Raw genomic sequence first — 20,166 nt, forward strand, 5'->3', positions numbered from 1 at the left:
CGAGGACAGGGGTCACGCCACTGGATTCCCAGGGTCCTGACAGTGGCCCGAGCCCTACCCCGCCCATCCTACATGTCCTCGGCCAACCCTGTGCCTGCTGAAATGGAAAGGGCTTGCCCCGGGTGCCTAATTATGGTGAGGAGGCAGCAATTAAGCAGAACAGGGATCCTAATGAAGCACTGTCCGAGATCAGAAAGGCAGTTCCGAGAGGGAGTGGGTGCCAGCGATGGTCGGGCTGGGAAGAGAAAGAACGAGGCTGAGGACACACAACCATGGGGACCACGGGGGACAGCGACAGAAAAAAAAAAAAAAAGTCACGCATGCGCAGCAGAGGCCACGGGCGTGACCTCGTCTCCTCCTCCGTACGCTTGCGTGCTGCTTTCTCCGCCCACCGCTCTAAGCGGAACGGTGAGTGGGTTTCCATACAGCGCCTCTTGCCGGAGCTCTCGGGAATTCACGCATGCGTCTCACACTGAGAGGATTCGCACGTTGCCAGCAGCGAGCTCTAGGCGGCGTCATCCCTCCGGCCGGGACGAAGCGCGCACGCGCGGAAGTTCGCACGCGGGAAGGGCGGGTGTGCACCGCGAGCATGCGCCCTGCTGAGCGAGACGGCGGCTCGGCGGGGTCATCCGAGCGCAGGCGCAGTGCGGTGTTTGTCTGCGGGACTGACGGGCGGCCGGGCGGTGCGCGGCGGCGGCGGGGAAGATGGCGGCGTCCTCCCTGGAGCAGAAGCTGTCCCGCCTGGAAGCGAAGCTGAAGCAGGAGAACCGCGAGGCCCGGCGGAGGATCGACCTCAACCTGGATATCAGCCCCCAGCGGCCCAGGCCCAGTAAGCACGGCGGCGTGGGGGAGGGGGCGAGCGGGGCGGGGCGCGCGCCGCGGGAGGCCCCGCCCCCGCCTCCAGGCCCCGCCCCCACTTCCGGGGCGCTCTAGCTCCTCCTCTCCGCCCCGCTCCCCGCTATCGGCCAGCGGTGAGAGGGTCACGGTGACCTGGGAGGCGTGGGGCCCGCGGGTTCCCGGGCAGCCCTCCCCCTGCCTGGGGGTTCCCCCTTAACGGGGCCTGGGAGCCTAGTTACCCGACTCCAGGCGAGGCCCCCCACCTGATGACCCGCCCCCAGTCACCGGGATCCTCGGAGCCTCTGTCGCCTACCCTGAGCCTAGCTTTTCCTACTTCATGCGACCGTGATCACATCCAGGTCCTTCGCTAACATGTACACCTCTCTTCACCAGCTGATGCTACTCCCGCCATCTCAGTGATTGTGTCAAGAAGTTACCCCACCCCCTCCCCCCCGCTCCGCACCTGGGTCCGTGTCTGGGATCTTGTCATTGGGCTCAGCGGACTCCCTCCCACATACAGTTTACCCACATACACCAGGTCCCCTCATACTCCTCTGACTCGTTTCACTGTTGCCATTTTTCTGGCTCCTTCAGAAATAAACATGCAACTCCCAAGCGTAGCGACTTTGTCATTTAGAATCAAGTGACTTCCCCATTCTTACACACCCACACCCACCCAGCCCGGGGATACCTGAGGCCAGTGAGACTCTTATCTAGGCATCCGAGGGCACATACACCTCCTTTCTGATCCCAGATCAGGTCCTTTCTGATCTGGTGCCTGTCTCCCTGGCGTCTTGTCATCTGGAGTCAAGAGCTACCCCCCAGCACCCACACCTGGCTTGGAATCACCGTGACCACATCTAGTCTCCTTGTGATTTCCTGCATGATCCCCTCCCCGTATCCTTGAAGCTCAGAGGGAGTCAGATTTTTCCCCTCCCTACAGACCTGATGAACAGCAGCCCACACACACGCTTTCTGTCTTTGTTTTTGGACGCACCGCGCGGTATGTGCCATGTTAGTTCCCCCCCCAAGGATCGAACCCGTGCCCCCTGCGTTGGGAGTGCAGTCTTAACCACTGGACCACCAGGGAATTCCCCTGCCCACACACCCATGCCTTCTGTGTCTCTCTTGACCCAGCAAATTGCTCTCCTTTTTATGCCCTCTGATATGACTCCTGTGGCTTATGTAGCTCCCTGTGGAGTCATCCTGACAGGACGGGGAAGACATCTCTTCATCTGGGTTCCCCCACCACTGCCTGCTCACCCAGCCTGGTGCCCCCATCCTTGTGTAGGGTCCACTCCCCATCCTCCCTTTCCTCACCTGGGCCCGTGTGGGTTCCTCACTGGATTGGGTGTGTGTGTGTGTGTGTGTGTGTGTGTGTGTGTGTGTGTCTCTTGGGGCCCAGAAAAAAACCTGAGGTGGCAGTGCTGGCACTGGACACTGCCTGGGGTAGGAAGCCCAGCCAGGACTGGAGGTTCCCCGCTGGACTCTGCAGTGCTACTCCCCCTCCAACCCCAACGTGGATGAGACAGGCCTAGGTACGGGGCCTGGGGTGCCTTGCAGGGTGGCTGTCCGAGATGCAGAGCGAGGCTCGGTGAGACCCATGGCGAGCAGGCCGCGGGGAGCCCCCTCCAGGCGTCTGTGTCTGTGTCAGCTCCATCCCATCCTCCCAGTTCTCCCATCTCTGTCGATTTCTACCCATCTCTGCAGTTTGGTACCGCGTGCCTCCCCCTCCTCTCTGTTATGATTTGATTTGATTTCTTTTCTTTTGGACGAATCGGTTGTTTCCGTTGTGATTTATCGTGGTGTTGTTTGTTTTTTTTTTTCTTCCTTTTCCCCATCCAGTTATTGTGATCACTCTAAGCCCTGCTCCTGCCCCGTCCCAACGAGCAGGTACCAGCCTTTTTATCATCGCTGCTTGGACCTCTGCACCATTGACCTAACCGCTGCCCCGGCCGCAGAATGCCATCCCCCCCTTCCCCCTCCCACGTGCTCCGTGTGTGCGTGTGCGCGTGCGCATCCCCCCCTCTCACCCTCACTCTCTGTCCATCCACACCGTCCGCGTCTGGCCCACCCGGCCACTTGCTCTGTCTTCTCACCTCCCGCTCCTCCCTTCCTCTCAGGCTCAGGTTTGGACTCCCTGGAGGAGGAGACAGACTCCCTCACGGGCCGGGAGTCTGTCGCCTGCCAAGGGGATCACGAGTGTCCGTGCGTGTGCCTGCAGGCGTGTGCATGAGCGGGGGAGGGAGAGCTGGGCTCTGCGCCTGCTCATCCGCCTCAGCAGCCCAGTGGACCCGTGTCGCCCCCTGGGCTGAGCCGTGCTAGGCTTGGACTGAGTCCCTGTCCTCTCGGGGGCTGGCGCACCCCAGGGGGTGGGGGGCCCTGGGCGTTGGAGGGCTGTGAGCACTGAGGGCCTCCGGGTGGGAAGTGGAGGAGACCCCGGCGCCTTGGAGGGAAGGCCGGGTGGAGCGGGGAGCAGGGTTGCAGTCGGGAAGCCTCTGGAGAAGGTGGGATTTGAGCAAAGTCTCCTGGGGGGTGGGGGCAGCGCAGGGATGGAAGTAGAGGAAGCAGCCCCCCTAGGGGCAGAGGGCAGGTGCCAGTGGGTCTGGGAGCAGATGGCTGTGGGACATGCCTGTGCGAAGGGCAGGGGTGCTGAGAGAGATGGGGTGGGGGTCTGGCCTCGTTGGTCCTTGTGCATGTGAGCAGGACTAGGTTGGGAAGTGTGCGTGCGCGTGCGCGTGTGTGTCGGAAGGTGAGGGGCTCTGTGGCTCTGCTGGAGACCCTGTGGCATGTCGTCTGCCCATCTGCGTGGGTTTGTGCCATGCCCTGTGCGCGTGTGCCTACGTGTGTCGACTGACAGCCTGGTACGTGTGTCACTCCTGATGGCCGCGTGCTCCCCACCCCCCACCCCCGTCCCGTGTCCTTTCTCGTTCTCTCGCATTCGTTCTTCTCTCTCTCTCTTTCCCCTTCAGCCTCTCGCTCTCATTCTGCCCTCCTGACCTGCCGTGGGCCTGGTACCACCTCTGTGACTTCTGTTCTCAGGGTCTTTGTCTACCTTCCTCCACCCCACCTTAGCCACCCCGCACCGGCCCTGCTCACACGCCTACCATGCGTCAGTTTGTGGGGCCAGCTGGAAGCCTCTGTCCCCCTACAGCCTTGGCCCCGGGTTCTGGGGCAGCCCTCAGAGGGCCCGGTGGACTGTGTAAGGGAGGGGACCGACAGGACACGACACCGAGACGTGTGGGTAGGAGAGGGCTGTGGTCCTCACTCAGAAAGGGGGCCCTGGTGCCCCCAGGGAACCTGAACCTGACAGGGATCCAGGGTCTCGGTGCAGGGGGAGCTCGAGGGTCCTCGGGAGCCCCGGAGGTTGTCCAGCCAGAGAGGGAGGGATTACGACTGGGATTCTGGCCCTGGCAGAGCAGAGCCGCGGGGAGGGCACGGGAGGAGAGGCCGCCGGGCCAGTGGAGGGGACTGGGCCCGGCCACGCCCCTGGGGTCCCCAGAGCTCTTCCATCACTCCCACCAGGCCGTCCTAGGACTGCAGGCCAGGCTCATAGACCTGCCCCTCGCTCTGGCTGCGGTCAGGGTTGCAGGCCAGCAAAGCGCCCGGGCGCCAGGTGCTGCACCATACCTGTCTCTACCCGTTGATCACTGGGCCCACGCCACCAGGTGCCTGGAGAACTGTGGGAGGAGAAAGTGGGCCGTGCGGGACGTGTGGAGAGAGGAGGGGGCGTCAGCCAAGGGCTAAGGAGAATGGCAGGCCCCCAGCTCCTGGCCTGCTCTCCAGGGGAAGGTGAACCTGGGAGGTGCCTGTAGCCTGCAGCCTCCCCAGCCAGGCGCTCCCCTTCTGGAGGCCGAGTGCCAGGGTCTCCGGGGTCCAGGGGTTCACTGGAGGGTCGTCACCCTGGCCCCCACTCCCCACCGTGGGGCCTGCCCACCCTGCAGGCTCCTAGGCCCTCAGGGAATCTGCTCTCCTTTCCCAGGCCCCTCCCCGGCCTGTCTCTGCAGCGCCTCCTCTGGGCAGCTGGGCCCCAAGTCTCAGCTCCCGCCTGTCTGTCTCCTGCCCTCCCGTCCCCTAATGCCGCCTGCCCGTCCTGGGGTGCCCGCTGCCTGCCCGCTGCCTGCCTGCCTGCCTGCCTGTAGCATGCCCGAGCTGTCCGCATGCAGGCTTCTGGAAAGAACCAAACTCGCCGCCTGGCCTGGCCCCTGCCCCCCACGTCCTCCGCTGGCCCCTGGAGGGGCTGTGCCACCTGGATCCCCTCACCCGGAGGACACAGACCCAGCCTGGGGTCCTGTCCCTGCCTCGTCGGCCCTACCTCCGCAGGCCAGGCCGGGAGGCTCACTGATAAGCCCGCAGGCCAGAGGGCGGCCCTCCCTGACCCTGAAACAGAGTGCTGGGCGAGGCAGCTGGAAGCCTAGGTCCCTTGCCCACTCTCTCCCCAGGGTGGTCCAGCCAAGGTCAGGCTGCCCCCAGCGCCAGAGCTCGGGTTGATCCCAGCGGGCATTCCTGGCCTGCTTCCCGGGCGGAGGTGGGGAGGAAAGGGATACAGCGGGGAGGCTGCCTGCCCGAGGGACGACATCCGCCTCTGGGCCTCCGTTTTCTGTCAGGGGAGGCTTGGGGATGAATCCTCAGCCTCTGGGGACCACCCCACCTCAACAGCCCACCGCAAGCCCTTCCAGGTCAGAGGAGTGGGCGGGGGGCGGGGTGGGAAAAGGCACCCTAGGAGTGGTCTGGGAGCGGGGAGCTCCTCCAGCCCAGCAGGGCAGGGGGCTGTGCCACCCTACCTGAGGGATGCCAGGGAGGGGAAGATGAGGGTGCCAGGCCCTTGAGTTGGGGCCAGCTGGGAGCTAACCCCCTCCCTGCCCCTGGTTCTCACCACCCCAGCCCTGCAGCTCCCACTGGCCAATGATGGGGGCAGCCGCTCACCGTCCTCCGAGAGCTCCCCGCAGCACCCCACGCCCCCCGCACGGCCCCGCCACATGCTGGGGCTCCCGTCAACCTTGTTCACACCCCGCAGCATGGAGAGGTGAGCGGCTAGGGTGGCCGGTGGGAGGGCCGGGAGGTTGGGGCCTGGGCGGGGCGCGGCAGGGCAAGCCTCAGGGAGGAGCTGGTGAGCTCTGTGGAACCCTGTGTGTTAGGGGCTGAGGTGGCCTCAGGTTGGTCAGGACCCACTCTCTGTCCCTTCAGCATCGAGATTGACCAGAAGCTGCAGGAGATCATGAAGCAGACGGGCTACCTGACCATTGGGGGCCAGGTACCGCCCTTCCCTCGGCCCCCCCACCCCAGGGAGGGTGGGCAGGACGCAGCTGGCAGGTCTGGGCCGGGGGTGGAGGGCAGAGGCCCGGTGGATCCCCAGCCCTGGCTCTCCTCGCCAGCGCTACCAGGCGGAAATCAACGACCTGGAGAACCTGGGGGAGATGGGCAGCGGCACCTGTGGCCAGGTGTGGAAGATGCGTTTCCGGAAGACGGGGCACGTCATCGCTGTCAAGGTGAGCCCGCCCCCGCCCCGGGTGGGCCCCGCGCCCCAGGCTTGGCGCTAAGGCCCCTGCTGTCCCGTGCAGCAAATGCGGCGCTCGGGGAACAAGGAAGAGAACAAGCGGATCCTCATGGACCTGGACGTGGTGCTCAAGAGCCACGATTGCCCCTACATCGTGCAGTGCTTCGGGACCTTCATCACCAACGTGAGCCAGCCGCCCGCCCCCCAAGCCTCCCGTGCTGGTCTCTGAGCCAGCCCCATGCCCCCTGCCCCTCCCCCAGGACCCGAGCCTGTCTGGGGTGGGCAGGAGGGTACAGCCACCCCGCCAAGCCGCCACCTGCCGTCCCCGCAGACGGACGTCTTCATTGCCATGGAGCTCATGGGCACGTGCGCCGAGAAGCTCAAGAAGCGGATGCAGGGCCCTATTCCTGAGCGGATCCTGGGCAAGATGACGGTGGCGGTGAGCAGCTGGGTGGGGCGCGGGCGGGCGGGTGGTCCCCCCGCCCCTGCCAGGCCCTGTCCCTGCCATCACTGGTGCCCTCCTCTGCCCGTGCCGCAGATCGTGAAGGCACTCTACTACCTGAAGGAGAAGCACGGCGTGATCCACCGGGACGTCAAGCCCTCCAACATCCTGCTGGATGAGCGGGGCCAGATCAAGCTCTGCGACTTCGGCATCAGTGGCCGCCTCGTTGACTCCAAAGCCAAAACGCGGAGCGCAGGTTGCGCTGCCTACATGGCAGTAAGTGGGGCCCAGCAGCGCCCGGCGGGCGGGCATGAGGGGCGGTGCACCCACCCCAGCCACAGGGGTACATCCACCCTCTCCTGCTTCCCACCGGCAGCCTGAGCGCATCGACCCCCCAGACCCCACCAAGCCCGACTACGACATCCGGGCCGATGTGTGGAGCCTGGGCATCTCCTTGGTGAGTTGGGGGTCCCTGCTCTCCGAGGCCAGGGGTGGGGTCTTCTCGGGGTTCAGAGGCAGGTGGCGGGAAAGGGCAGGATCCTGTCCTTGGCTGGCCCAGCCCTGCCCCTCTCTCTCCCAGGTGGAGCTGGCGACGGGACAGTTTCCCTACAAGAACTGCAAGACGGACTTTGAGGTCCTCACCAAAGTCCTACAGGAAGAACCCCCGCTCCTGCCCGGTCACATGGGCTTCTCGGGGGACTTTCAGTCCTTCGTCAAAGACTGGTGAGGGGACTTCCCTGGTGGCACAGCGGTTAAGACTCCACGCTCCCGATTCAGGGGGCCCGGGCTCAATCCCTGGTCAGGGAACTAGATCCCACATGCGTGCCGCAACTAAGAGTTAAAGACTGGCGAGGAGCCCCGCCCCCACCCTCCGCTCTGGAAGGCAGGGTGAGGTCAGATGTGGCCCTGCACCCAGGCCACTGGGGAGGGGAGAGGGGCCCCAGGATGGTGTGGGGGCTGGAGCCCGAGCCCTGGGAGCTAGGAGTTGGGTTTGGACTCAGCCTGAGGGGACACCTGGCCCCAGGGCTATTTGGCAGGGTGGCCCTTGGGCTTCACCTTGAGGGAGCTGTGAACGAGCAGAGGCGCCCCAGGGCTAAGGGCTCTGAGTGTCCTGCACCAACTGGCAGGAGTAGCGCACGCGGGGCGTCCACATTGGAGCCTCCCGTGGGGGAGCCCACCCACCTCTCCCATGGGCGTCTCATGGCCCACATTGGACTTCTGTCACGGTGGGGGGCCCGAGCGCAGGGCCGGGAGGGTGCGGGCTTCTGCCCACAGATCTTGCAGACCCGACTCAGCCATGAGGGTGGCCAGGTCTCTCCCACCTGCTCTCACTTCTCTTCCTTTCCTCTTCTTCCTCCAGCCTTACTAAAGATCACAGGAAGAGACCAAAGTATAATAAGCTACTTGTGAGTACCCGGGGCCCTCCCCAGCCCCCTTCCTCAGCACCCCCGCCACACTGGGCGCCGGGCCTGAGCAAGGCCAGCAGGGAGATGCCCTTGCCCTAAGTGCCCTGCCTTGGGCCCCACAGGAACACAGCTTCATCAAGCGCTACGAGACGCTGGAGGTGGACGTGGCGTCCTGGTTCAAGGACGTCATGGCGAAGACCGAGTCGCCGCGGGCGAGCGGGGTCCTGAGCCAGCACCACCTGCCCTTCTTCAGGTAGCCGCACAGCCCACTGGGGGCCGGGGGCGCGGCCACCGGCCTCCCCTTCCCCACCCGGCCACCCAGCTGCCCGCCAGGGGAGCCCTGGGACCTGGACGGCCGCCGAGGGCTGAGGACAGAGAGTAGGGGGCGCCGACCCACCCCTGACTCCCTGCCCACCAGCCATGGACAGATGGGCCTGCCAGGCCCCAGCCCTTCCCGTCCCAGGATCAGCCGGCTGTGCGCATCCCCCCCGACAGACACTGTGAACGGAAGACAGCAGGCCGCGAGCAGACTCGCTATTTATTCAGTTGTAACCTCTGGGCTGGGGCGGCCCCCAGGGGCCGGGAGAGAGCCGCCCGTCCTGTCCCTTCCCCTCCACACCGCGCTGTCCCACTGCCGCCTCGCACGCACATGCACCCTGGCTCCATCTCCCTCTCTCTGTTCCCTCCCTCTCTACCTCTCTGGCTTTCCCTGTCTCCCTCCCTGCCTCTGCCTCTCTCCTGGCCCGGGCCCTGCCACCCCCGGCGACAGCCCTGGGTCCGTTTAGGTCTCCGGCAAGCCATGAGTCAGTTGGCTGGTGTCCTCGCCCTGGGCAGGCGGGCTGGACGTTGTGACTGCAGCCAGACCCGGGCTGGTCTCTCTCTCTCTCTCTCTTTGATCTCAGGGGGTCCTTTTTGGAGTTTATCGTATTTTATTGTACTTGGTGGGGTGTTTGGGGGGTGGGGGGAGAAGAGCTCGTTCTCGTGGGGTTTGTCGGTTTCTTCAGAAACTTTTACCAAAGTCATGTTTAGCTGCTTGTGGTGGCAGCCCCCCTGATGGCCCACGGGCGCTGGGGCGCTGGGGCGCTGGGGGCCGAGCCTTGGGGGCCTGGGCCACCCCGCCGGGGAGAGACTAGTCCCAAAGGTGGGCTCTGGGGGGGCGGGGTGCTCCTCCCTCGGGGCTGGAGACTGGCCACAGCTTGTAGGGGTGAGTTGAGGACCTCGGGGGTTGTGGAGGGAGGCCAAGGGGCCGTGGCCACACAGGGTGGCCTTCAGGGAAGGCAGGCGTGGGGCATGGTGGAGGGCAGCAGGTGCCGGTGAGGCAGAGGCGGAGGAGGGAATGGGTGACAGGAGCGGGGGCCACGGGGCCCAGGGAGACAGGGATTGAGGGCATGTGGAGTGGACATGGGGGTCTGAGGATGTGTGACAGGGACAGAGGTGGGGCAGGCCGAGGGCTGGGCGTGTGGAGGCAGTCACGCCCTTGTAGTGGCCCTGAGCGCCCCTCGACTCACCCAGAGCTGGCCAGTCCCCAGCCCACACTGAGGCCGGGGCCCTGGGGAGCAGCCAGAGCAGGAGGGGGTGTGTTTCCTTTTTGTTGGTGATGCATGCAAATCAAGTGGACAACGAAATAACAACAACAACAACAACAAAACAAAACTCCAGAAAAACCACAAAAAGCAACCAACACCAAAGGTGAGGAAGCTGGCTGGATGTAGCTGAAGCAACCTAGACTAGGCATCACTGTACCCTCCATCTATCTCACTGACTGTAGTTACTACTAGGATAGTCACAAAACGCCGCATGTTTTAAAAAGTACTCGAAGTCATCTTTTCTCTGCCCCCCCCTCTGGGGGGTGGCCACCTTCTTTCGCTCCAATCCCCTTTGTGAGGGGAGGGGGGCAGGGTGCGGGGCCAGTAGGCCTGGCTCCCGCCCTCCCTCGTGGGCCCCAGCCACAGGGGCCTTTGTGGGTAGCCGGGAAGGTCGCGTGGCTGGCCCCAAGGGCCAGCTGCCTGAGTTTATTTTTATTTAACTTTATTTTCTGTTTTGTGAGTGTGTGTCAGCCTGTTCCCCCGCCCCGCCTTCAGTGTTAAATGGGAGCCTCTCCTTCCCGCCTGCCTTTCCCATGTCTCCCCCCACCCACCCGGTCACCAGCCATCTCTCTCCATCAGGCAGAGGGTGAAGTGGGCAGGTGGGGGCCTGGGGCGGCCTGGGCCCAGCCCGTGGTCTACAACCCCTTCTCAGGCCGCCAGTACTGCCCCGTCCCTTTTTAAAACGAAACACCCTTGTTTGTAAATCCTTAGACGCTTGAGAATAAAACCCCTCCCTTTTCTTCTGCGGTGTCTGTGCTGTGTGTCGTGAGCCTGGCAGGGCCTGGCAGTGAGGTGGGGAAAGGGGCCAGGGAAGGGGTCGTGAGCCCCAACCTTGGGGCTCGGGGGCTGGTGGATGGGGCCTCTGCAGCGAAGAGAGACAGGCAGGGCTGGGGGCTGGGGGGGAGGTGTTTGTAGTGACTAGCCCCATATCTAATGGCCATTGTGAGGGACCTCCCCCCAACCCGATAGCTACAGGTCTGGCCAGAGAGCCCTTAATCCCCAGCAGGCCTTGGCCGTGGGCTCTGATGTCGGTCCATCAGTGCGCCGCCCCCGCTCCTTGCCTCCCCAAACGGCCCCCCAGCCAAGGCCAGAGCTGCCTGCCCGCCTGCTTGGCCCAGTGCTGCCTCACCCGGTCCAGCATGCTGGGCACCGCGATCCTGCTGCTGGCCCTGCTCCCAGGGGTGACCACCTTGCCCAGCGAGCCAGCTGGTATGTACAGGCAAGGGGACGTGGCCCACCACACCCCCACTCCCGTGTTACCCTTTTTCAGTGCACCCTCTCATCCACCCCACCTGGGGGAACGGGGGTGGGTGGGAGGTAGGGTCTGCCCCGTCCCCCGTTTTCCAGGTTCTCTGGGATCCCCAACTTCTTCGAAGTCCCAGCAGCCAGATGAGACCAAGGGCTGTGGGAGGGGAGCAGTCTGCGCCAATGCTTTTAGGGAATGTCTGTGCTGGTAATTCTGGACATTTGAGAACATCCTTCGATGAGGACCCCAGCCGAGCGCCTCCTTAAGGCAGAGGTCTTTGTCAGTGTGGTGCATGTGTGTGTGATCACACACCCCAGTGGAGGCTCCCCTGTGCCTCTACCCTTTGCCGCTGCTGCCCTCAGCCTGCGAGCGAGTGAGGAACGCTGACAAAGGGAAAAGGCCCAGACCCGTGTGGCCGAGCTGGACCTCCACGATGCCCAAAGGGCTGCGGGGAGAGCACCTTGCTATTCTTCCCTCCCCTTAGAAAGGCAAGAATGGGGCCAGCACCCTCCCCCCAAACGGCCCTGCTGTGACCCCAGAGGAGCCCCTGGTCCTCGGTGGATGAGCGGGGGGGTTCAGACTCCAGAAGGGGAGGACCTTTGACCTCGCCCAGGCTGACCCTCCACCATCAGGTGCCCCTCGACCCCTTCCGGGCCAGGGATTCCCTCGCTCGCTCGGGGTGGTGAAGAAGAGCTCTGGGAAGGGGGCTCCGCCCCCAGGAAGGCGCAGCTTTGCGCCCAGGCTCAGGGGCTGGGCCGGGATGTCCCGCAGGTCTCCCGGGGGTACATCACAGCTGCTTTTCGGCTGGCGGTGGGAAGCGCGGAGCCGAGAGCGGGTGAATCCTCCACCGCAACTGCATCCATTTTCCAAAGTAGGCAGTGGAGGCGAGGTTGGCTCACTTGCCAAGGGGGCCTAAGGGACAGAGCATTCTCCTTCCCCTGTGCCACCCTTTCTCCCTGCCAGTGTCCCCGTTCCCCGCGGCGCCAGGGCCCAGGCTGCGCCGACCCCTTTTCCGTCTGGAGCTGTCGGACGCGGAGGGCGCCTTCCCGCGCCGCGCGGGGCCGTTGGAGGTCCCGGCTGACAGCCGCGTGTTCGTGCAGGTACGGGTGCGGGGCTCACCGAGGCCGGGTGGCAGCCGGTGGGGGCAGCCGACCCTGACCGCGACCCCGCCCCCCAGGCGGCCCTGGCCCGTCCCTCCCCGCGCTGGGGCATGGCCCTGCACCGCTGCTCGGTGACACCATCCTCACGCCAGACCCCGGGCCCCGCCCTGGCGCTGCTGCGCGGGGGCTGTTCCGCCGACTCCTCGGTCACCTTCCCGCCACCGCGGCCGCTCCCAGGTGCCGCTCGCCCCGCGCGCTTCAGCTTCCGCCTGCGCCCGGTCTTCAACGCCTCTGTGCAGTTCCTGCACTGCCAGCTGAGCCGCTGCCGCCGCCTCCGGGGAGCCCGCCAGACGCCTGCGCCTCTGACGCTGTCTCCACCGTCGCCGGTGCTCGGGCACGGGGCGGGGAATCTGGGCGCCCGGGCCCGTCGGGGCTGGGCACAAGAGCCTCTGGCATCTGAGGGAGAAGCCCCTTAGGGTTTGGGGATCTGGGGGTCTGGGAGCTTTTGGACCTGGGGGCGGAGGTACCTCGAAACTGGGAGTAGGCACTGGGTCTCAGGCTGAGGTTGGGCGCAGGGGCGTCCGAAGGGGCCGAATTTCCAGGGATCTAGTAGTGCGACACCTGGTTGCAATATAGTGCTGGACACTTAGATCTCTTGGGAGCCCTGGGGACCCGCCCCTGGAGCCGGGGCCCTGACGTCCCCGCCTCTTGCCTCCCCCTCCTCCCAGTGTCTGCCTCGGGATGAGGCGTGCGCGGGCGCCGGCAGTGGCCGCGATGAGAGTCTGGGTGCCGACAGTCCTCACTTGCACACGCTGACGCAGCCCATCGTGGTCACGGTGCCGCGGCTGCCCGCCAGTGAGCACGCAGTAGTCCTCAGCGGGGGTCTCTGGGGTCGGGAAGGGGGATGGGGAGGACATCTGAGGCATGAGCCCAGTCTCTGCGTTGTACTCCTCACAGGGCCACCCAAGGGCGTCGCCGGAAGAGCCGTGCGACCCGAGCCTCCCGCGCCGGCCCCGGGGGTCCTGGAGCCCGCGCCGGTGGTAGCATTTGTGTTGGCCGCCTTCGTGCTGGGCGCCGCTCTGGCCGCCGGGCTCGGCCTCGTCTGCGCTCACTCAGGTACCAGCCTGGGTCCGCCGGGATCTCCGCCTGGCCCCCAGCCTATTCCCACGCGTCCGGTCCCCTGGTCGCGGCGATCCCAGCCTGCTCGGGCCTGACCATCCCTAGACCTGCTTCCGCTACGCCGGCAGCAGCCCCCCAGGGGGCGCCCTTGCCCCGGCCCAGCGCGCAGCAACCCCTACTCCTCAGCCTGCCTTTCCTCTCCAGCGCCCCTGCCCCCCGGCCCGCCCCCGAGAGCCTCGCCCAGCGGCCCCCCGTCCAGGAGGCCCCAGTGAGGCTGGTAAGTGTTGGGGGGAGGGAAGAGGGGGAGTGTAACCTGGGGCCGGTAGGACGGATGGAGGAGGGAGGTGATAATAACTCTTCATAGCGCGTTCTCTCTGCCAAGCGGAGTACCAAATGTTTTACGCATATTAATCCTTGTAACAAGCTTCAGGTAGATACTCCTATAAACCCCATAATAGATATTTAAAAATGAGGCACTCTCTGAAATTTACTTGCCAAAGGTCACAAAATTTGGTGGAGCTGGGATTCGAAATCACGTAGTGGGTGACTCGCGGGCGACTGAGGGCTTAGTGTCGTAAGAAAGTACCTCAACACCTCAGACAGGCACACTAGGCAAGGAGAATTCGGGTTTCAGACCTAGAACCCACCCTCGCCCCGGCACACAGACTGATGGGGCGGCCAATGATCGGTTGGGAAGGGGGTGACCTGCCGTAGCGTCCTCTCCCCTGCTCAGCCTGAGTCTCCTCTCTCCAGAGATGGCGCGCCCCCAACAGGGTCCGGAGACATACCAGCCACAGCCTTGGACCAGGCCCGCCAGGACCTGAGACTCGATGGGACCACCCCTGCGCCCCGCGCCCCCTCTTGCTCCTCCTCCCACCCTCCCACCTGGGCTCAGAATAAACATCTGGCCTGAACTGCAGCGTTCTGAAGTCTGCGTCTGCGTGTGCGCGTGGCGCGGGGGTGGGGATTCCGGGGTGGAAAAGGTCCAGACTGGAGGGGTGGAGCTTTGGGGCGGGGCTCATACGCCCTTATATATAAGTGTGCGGTTACCGCCCAGGGGAGCCCCAAGGACATTTTGTCCCAAACAAAAAGGGGACACCCAACCCCACCAGCTTAAATTTAAAAATAAGTCTCGTCTCCTTCTCCACCCCTGCACCGCCCACCTGCCTTCTCAACCCCAGGATTTCTCCGCTCTCCACTCCCACCGCCCGGACCCTGCCCTCGCTAGAGCCTCGAACTCAGGCCTCCTGCTCCAGTCTCCTCTCCGTCTAGCCTAAAGGTCCTTAAATCCCTCCTGCCCGAGCTCCTCCCTCCCCAGAGCATAGACAAGGGAGTGACTATTAGCTCCATTTTACGGTTAAGGAAACTGAGGTTCGTCAAGGCCAGATCACTTGCTCACCAGTCAGGGCTGGCCGACACCACAGCCCAGGCTCTTGGCTACAAAACACACAATAGGAGTTTCACAAGACGTAGTCCTGGAACGGAGGGAGGGCACGAGATCCAAGAACTTGGCTCCAGTTCACGAATGAGACAGAATGCGGGCGGGGGGTCTCGTTTGCCCCCGCCTCAGTTAGACGCCGGTCTCCCCATTACTTCCCGGGGAGGCAGTTCCCTTCGGCCCGCAAACGCAGAGCCACGCCCCCATCTACTTCTACCTCCGCGCGGGGTCTTTTGGCCCCAGCGGCCGCCGTAACCCCGCCCACTAGGGAAAAGGCCCCGGAACGACGACACCGCCCTCACCCGCCTCACCGGCATGAAGCCCCCACAGCGGCGGCGAGCGGCCCCGGCGCGCTATCTGGGTGAGGTGACCGGCCCCGCGGCCTGGAGCGCCCGCGAGAAGCGGCAGCTGTTACGACTACTGCAGGCGCGACGAGGCCAGCCGGAGCCGGACGCCGCCGAGCTGGCCCGGCAGCTGTCGGGCCGGAGCGAGGTCGAGGTGAGAGGGGTCTCGGGATGGGAGCGAGGCTGGAGGTGGGGCTAGGATGTGTTCGGGGCTGGCGGAGGGGCGGACCCTGGGAGTTGGCGGGACGAGAGTGAGGCTTGGGGGCGGGGCCTTGGAGTGGGCGGGTCGAGGGTGAGGCGGGGGCGAGGTTGAGGAACCGGAAGAACGCCGGAGGAGGCGGGACTAGTGCAAGGCTGGGCCTTGTGTGCCTGCGAGAAGATGAGGGCGGGGCGAGGGCGGAACATAGCCGAGAGGCGGGGCGAGGAGGAGGCAGTGCTGCGGCAGGCTGAGGGGCGGGGCGAAGCCAAAATTTAGGGGCGGAGCGAACTCTGAGTTAGAGCGGAGGCCCGGGACTGGGTGGAAGGCGCAGAGGGACTGGGCGGGAATGAGGTTGAAGTGAGAGTCAGGAAATGGGGCGGAGTGGACGAAGCGGGTAGGTGACTAGGGTAGTACTTAGCAAAGGGTGGGCCCTGGCTGCGGGGAGGAGCCGGAACCGGCCAGGGCCTTACATCTTTGTCAGGTAGCTGGTCACACCTGGGGCCTTGGCCCAAGACCCCTGGGCAGAGTCCCTATGACCCTTAACTCCGGGCCAGCGGGAGGCTAGGGAGCAGTGGCCGGCCCTGGAGCAGGCACTGGACTGCCTAGCCCTGGGCTTCTAGAAGGTCCATTTGGCCTCATCCTCTCACTTCCTCAGATCCGGGACTTCCTCCGGCAGCTCAAGGGCCGAGTGCTCCGAAAGGCCACTCAGAGGATGCATCCAGGTGGCCCACAGGGTCCCAGGCGCCGGGAAACACAGACCCCGGCCCCCATCGAGGTGAGGCGGGGCGAGGCTCCCCAAGGCCGGCCCCTGGAGGATGAGGTGGGAGTTGGGGGGATAACCTGGTCAGGGGAGCCGCAGGAGGGGTAGGGCTTGGGGGACTCCTGAGGGTTGATCCGTGAGCACCTTCTGGTTACTCCACCCAGGTGTGGATGGATCTGGCTGAGAAGATAACAGGCCCGCTGGAGGAGGCCCTGACCGTGGCTTTCTCACAGGTACAGCCATCCGCCAGGCAGGATGGGGGTATCCCGGGGACGGGGTCATATATGTGAGTCTAATTAAGCTGGACCTGGTTCCTGGGTCCCTTTCTCTTGCCAGCTCTGTGACTCTGGTCCATCACCGGACACCCTAGCCTCAGTGTCCGCCCTTCTGATGCCCTCTGCTAAATGTGACGCCTTCCTCAGGGTGGCAGGGAGGAATTGGCGGTGGAAGGCTGTCTCCTGCAGGGCAGGGGAGTAGCCCACGGGGACACTTCTGCCTTTCCTTGCCTGATCTCTCTCCCTGCCAGGTGCTCACCATCGCGGCCACGGAGCCCATCAGCCTCCTGCACTCCCAGCCCCCCAAGCCCACGCAGGCTCGTGGAAAGCTACTGCTCCTCAGCGCCCCTGGAGCGCAGGAGGACCTGGGCCCTGAGGCTCCTGGCCCCGCCCCTGAGGCCGCTGGACGGCAGGAGTCTCCTGGCCCCGCCCCCAAGACACAAGGCCCTGCCCTTGAGGCATCCTCTGAGTCCCTGGCTGGCCCGTCCGCTGAGGAAGACTTTTCTGTGGACTTCGAGAAGATCTACAAGTACCTGTCGTCCATCTCCCGCGGCGGCCAAGGCCCCGAGCTTTCCGCAGCTGGTGAGAAGGGAGGGGCTGACGATCTGGGGGTGGGAGTCTCTGGGCCGTGGGAGTCTCCGGTGGCAAGCCCCGCCCTTCCCTCACCCGTCCCTTTTCCATCCATCAACAGAGTCAGCTGTGGTCCTTGACCTGCTCATGGCACTTCCTGAGGAGTTGTCCCGCCTGCCCTGCGCCGCCCTGGTTGAACATATGTCAGATATGTACCTACACCTGATGGCCCCCCAGCCCGACCCTGCCAGTGGGGGCCTGGGGTCTGGGGCTGAGGATGACGGGACAGGTTCCAGGGGGCAAGAGGAGGCTGGCCAGGCCACTCCTCAGGCCCCCCAGAATGCTGGGCCCAGCGAACCGATATCCACTTGGCAAGCAGCTGGGATCTGCCCCCTGAACCCATTCCTGGTACCCCTGGAGCTTCTGGGCCAGGTGGCCACCCCTGCAAGGTGAGGGGCCCGGCACCTCACCAGACACACCGGACATCGGTGAGCCCTCAGGCCCTCAATCCTGCTCGGGCTGGCACTGGGTTGTCATTGAGGATCTTGCCATGGTGGAAGGTCCCTGATGCAGTGTGCAGTACAGGTCGCCTTTAAGATGCTCGATACAGCGTGGGTCTCAGAAATGGAAGCACAGGGAACTCCCTGGTGATCCAGTGATTGGACTACACGCTCTCCCTGCCACGCGCTCGTTGAATCCCTGGTCGGGGAACTAAAAACCCACAAGCTGTGCAGCACGGGCAAAAAACCCCAAAAAACCGAAGCAAAGTTGTACAGGGTTTCAGCCATAGAACTGGGGTGAGGGGGTTCCAGCCAGATGGCTGGGCTAAAATCACCCTCAAATGCTCCCCCCACTGGTTTCTCATCTCTTCTGAAGTCCTGTATCCGGTGTCCTGTAACTGTGAATAAAGTTCTGGTCTATCCCCCTGGCTCTCTTTCTCCTGTGAGTGAAAGGTGGGAGGGGGCCCAGAATCGGAGGTAGGGAGCCATAGCTTGGAGTCCTGGGGACGGGGCAGGGACATGCCAGGGAGGAAGGTGTGGTTTTCGGTAAAGGCCACTGCACCAGGTCCAGTCTGATGCCATCTGGAGCGAACGTGGCTTGGCTGTGAGGGGACCCTTGGTGATTGTTTGGAGGGTCTAGGCCTGAGCCTGACCCGTGTCGGGGAAAGGTTTTCAGAGCCCGATGACCCTCCATCATACAGGTGCAGGAGAGAGGCTAGCAGAGTGAGGGTGGCCAGGTCGGGGGAGCTGGGCTCCTGACCACAGGAGGGTTAAAGGTGGGCTGCCCATGTGGCAGGAAGTTGTTGGAGGGAGGGGAGTGAGTCCCTGAGGTAGCCTTGGGGAAGCAAGTGGGGGAGGGAGGGAGAGCTGGAGGGGCCTTAGGAGCAGGGAAGGGGGAGCAGAGCTGGGTCGAGGAGGGGGCTGGGGTCCTGGCCGTTACCCAAGGTCTCCAAGTCCCAGAGGTGCTGCCAGGTCTCCCTGCACGGGGGCCCCCCCTCCCTCAGCCTCGCTGAGCGTGTGGATTCAGGGGCAGGTTGGTGAGGGTCGGGTGGGGGAACCGGGTGTCCTCCTACGGCACGACCTTCCCCCAAATCGAACCAGTCCTCTGAGAGCCAGTGAATTTTCTGTTCGCAGAGCCTGTGCATTCACACAGCCTTCCTTTTATAGCAACGCTCGTCTCTCCCCACACACACTGCACACGGCTCCCCCCCGGGGGCGCACAACACATCTCGCAGGCGGGCCGTGGAGCGGAGCCAGCCCACTCCATGACCAAGGCCTCACAGCACCAGCCCCGTGGTGTCCAAAGTGCACATGCTGATGGTGGGACGGAGGGACCAGGCCAGAGAGGTTTGGGGCTGCGGGTGTGGTCACAGTACCAGAAGGCCGTGCCAGTTCTTGGAGACAACCTCCAGGGCTGGCTGAGGGCACCCCATCCAGGCTCCCTACTAGCCTAAGTCCATTCCATGGCCCCCAGAGTCTCCTCAAGTCAAGGGAAAGAAGGGTGGTCTTGGCTGTTCCTAGAGCGAGGGGGATGGATGATGCCTTGTTCCCCCAGAGTGTACATCTGGGTGTTTCGCAGCCCTGGGCGTGCACAAGTCAGCCCTGGGTTCAAATTCTAGCCTGGCTAGAAGCCAGCTACAGGCAGGTCACTCAACCTGCCTGGACCCGAGTCCCCTGGCCTGTAGAATGAGGATGCTAACAGGGTCCTGAAAAGAGAACAGACCAAGTACAGGAGGAGCTACCTCAGCACGCTGCTTGGCATGCAGTAAGCGCTCAATAATAGCTTTTATTAATACCATGGGCTCCGAGGCAGGGAGGAGTGAGAAAGCAAGGGGAGGGCCTGGGAGGGGGGGGGTTGCAGGAGGGACCAGGGGGAGGTGGCAGGAGGGCCAATGAGGGGTGGAGGTGGTGACAGACGGAGGGGCGCGCTGACCTGAACTGGGGCCTGGGCTGGGGGCGGGAGGGAGCCTGTCTGCGCTCTCCCCGCCATGGAAGAAGCTCCGCATCCTGCACACAGCAGCCATTGTCGCTCTTCAGTCACTGTCTCCGGAGCAGGCCCCGGAGCAGGCCCCGCAGGGCATATTGGTATGCAGCGTCCACCTCATGGGCCCAGGAGAGCCCGCAGGCCCGGAGCCCGAGGAGGGGCTCAACACTTGGGGGGGGGGGGGGGGGGGGGGGGGGGGGGGGGGGGGGGGGGGGGGGGGGGGGGGGGGGGGGGGGGGGGGGGGGGGGGGGGGGGGGGGGGGGGGGGGGCCGGTGAGTTACGGAGAGAGGACAGGGCGGGATAAAGGCACGAAGTGGGGCTCCGGCCTGGCCAGGAGGGAAGATGGGAGGGGTGTGAGGGGGGAGGGGTTGGACTTCTCCTGACGCCCTCCCCCCTCGGGCTGCGGGCTCGGGGGCAGGATCCTGAGCGCGGTCCAGGCCCGGCGGCGCACCGTCGGATCGGCCCCGGGAGAGAGACCCCGCGGAGGGCCGGCCGAGGGCGCCGCACCACTCAGACCAGCGCGTAGTCGAACTGCCCGCGCTCGAGCGCCTCCTTGTGGTCTGTCCAGGACGAGGCGGGCATGCGGCTGTAGGGGTCGAGCAGGATACGCACGCAGCGAACCATCAGCAGCACCAGCACCACGAGCAGGCACAGCACGAAGGCGAACACGGTGCGCTGCTCCGCGTCCAGGCCCGCGCCCACCGGGGGCCCCGTCGATGGCGGCAGCGGCTCGGGGGACAGCGTCCACGTCGCGCTCATGGCTCACATCGCCGCGCGCCCTGCGGAGGAGGGGGCCCGCCCGGGAGGCAGGGATGAAGCTGCGCCTTCCCGCGCCCCCGCGTCGTCCCCACCCGCCGCCCCCC

At 64.8% G+C, this 20,166-nt stretch overlaps 4 protein-coding genes across 6 annotated transcripts; 3 read left to right on the plus strand and 1 right to left on the minus strand.

Annotated features, from left to right (window-relative positions):
• The first annotated feature begins 609 nt into the window (after positions 1–609).
• Positions 610–9,271, plus strand: MAP2K7 (mitogen-activated protein kinase kinase 7). Of its 3 annotated transcripts, XM_007460611.1 has the most exons (12): positions 652–829; positions 2,683–2,730; positions 5,722–5,863; positions 6,025–6,091; positions 6,213–6,326; positions 6,399–6,518; positions 6,666–6,773; positions 6,873–7,052; positions 7,153–7,233; positions 7,357–7,499; positions 8,137–8,182; positions 8,305–8,492. In XM_007460611.1, the coding sequence occupies exons 1-12, from the start codon at positions 706–708 to the stop codon at positions 8,437–8,439; spliced, it is 1,308 nt and encodes a 435-aa protein (XP_007460673.1). In that variant the 5' UTR covers positions 652–705; the 3' UTR covers positions 8,440–8,492. The 3 variants fall into 3 exon arrangements, with proteins under 3 accessions (XP_007460674.1, XP_007460675.1, XP_007460673.1); XM_007460612.1 differs by lacking the exon at positions 2,683–2,730 and having other exon boundaries at positions 610–829; positions 7,336–7,499; positions 8,305–9,271; XM_007460613.1 differs by lacking the exon at positions 2,683–2,730 and having other exon boundaries at positions 646–829; positions 8,305–9,271.
• Positions 9,272–10,793: 1,522 nt separating this feature from the next.
• Positions 10,794–13,505, plus strand: TGFBR3L (transforming growth factor beta receptor 3 like). The gene is made up of 8 exons (XM_007460748.1): positions 10,794–10,977; positions 11,673–11,849; positions 11,978–12,114; positions 12,192–12,500; positions 12,583–12,591; positions 12,843–12,969; positions 13,072–13,230; positions 13,438–13,505. The coding sequence occupies exons 1-8, from the start codon at positions 10,794–10,796 to the stop codon at positions 13,503–13,505; spliced, it is 1,170 nt and encodes a 389-aa protein (XP_007460810.1).
• Positions 13,506–14,986: 1,481 nt separating this feature from the next.
• Positions 14,987–17,272, plus strand: SNAPC2 (small nuclear RNA activating complex polypeptide 2). The gene is made up of 5 exons (XM_007460614.1): positions 14,987–15,169; positions 15,870–15,989; positions 16,139–16,207; positions 16,501–16,831; positions 16,941–17,272. Exons 1-5 carry the CDS (start codon positions 14,987–14,989, stop codon positions 17,270–17,272), a joined length of 1,035 nt encoding a protein of 344 aa, XP_007460676.1.
• Positions 17,273–19,558: 2,286 nt separating this feature from the next.
• Positions 19,559–20,076, minus strand: CTXN1 (cortexin 1). The gene has a single exon (XM_007460615.1). The coding sequence runs from the start codon at positions 20,060–20,062 to the stop codon at positions 19,814–19,816; it is 249 nt and encodes an 82-aa protein (XP_007460677.1). The 5' UTR covers positions 20,063–20,076; the 3' UTR covers positions 19,559–19,813.
• Between the last annotated feature and the right edge of the window lie 90 nt (positions 20,077–20,166).

This window comes from Lipotes vexillifer, unplaced genomic scaffold, assembly GCF_000442215.2.
Source record: "Lipotes vexillifer unplaced genomic scaffold, Lipotes_vexillifer_v1.1 scaffold1011, whole genome shotgun sequence".
Classification (NCBI taxonomy): domain Eukaryota; kingdom Metazoa; phylum Chordata; class Mammalia; order Artiodactyla; family Lipotidae; genus Lipotes; species Lipotes vexillifer.

Coding starts and splice junctions, on each gene's coding strand:
- MAP2K7 (XM_007460611.1), top strand. CDS start 706: ATGGCGGCGTCCTCCCTGGAGCAGAAGCTGTCCCGCCTGGAAGCGAAG. Junction 830..2,682: donor CCCCCAGCGGCCCAGGCCCA/GTAAGCACGGCG, acceptor TTCCCCATCCAG/TTATTGTGATCACTCTAAGC. Junction 7,234..7,356: donor GGAGCCTGGGCATCTCCTTG/GTGAGTTGGGGG, acceptor TCTCTCTCCCAG/GTGGAGCTGGCGACGGGACA.
- TGFBR3L (XM_007460748.1), top strand. CDS start 10,794: ATGTCGGTCCATCAGTGCGCCGCCCCCGCTCCTTGCCTCCCCAAACGG. Junction 10,978..11,672: donor CTTGCCCAGCGAGCCAGCTG/GTATGTACAGGC, acceptor CTTCCGGGCCAG/GGATTCCCTCGCTCGCTCGG. Junction 12,970..13,071: donor GGTGCCGCGGCTGCCCGCCA/GTGAGCACGCAG, acceptor TACTCCTCACAG/GGCCACCCAAGGGCGTCGCC.
- SNAPC2 (XM_007460614.1), top strand. CDS start 14,987: ATGAAGCCCCCACAGCGGCGGCGAGCGGCCCCGGCGCGCTATCTGGGT. Junction 15,170..15,869: donor CGGGCCGGAGCGAGGTCGAG/GTGAGAGGGGTC, acceptor TCACTTCCTCAG/ATCCGGGACTTCCTCCGGCA. Junction 15,990..16,138: donor AGACCCCGGCCCCCATCGAG/GTGAGGCGGGGC, acceptor TACTCCACCCAG/GTGTGGATGGATCTGGCTGA.
- CTXN1 (XM_007460615.1), bottom strand. CDS start 20,062: ATGAGCGCGACGTGGACGCTGTCCCCCGAGCCGCTGCCGCCATCGACG.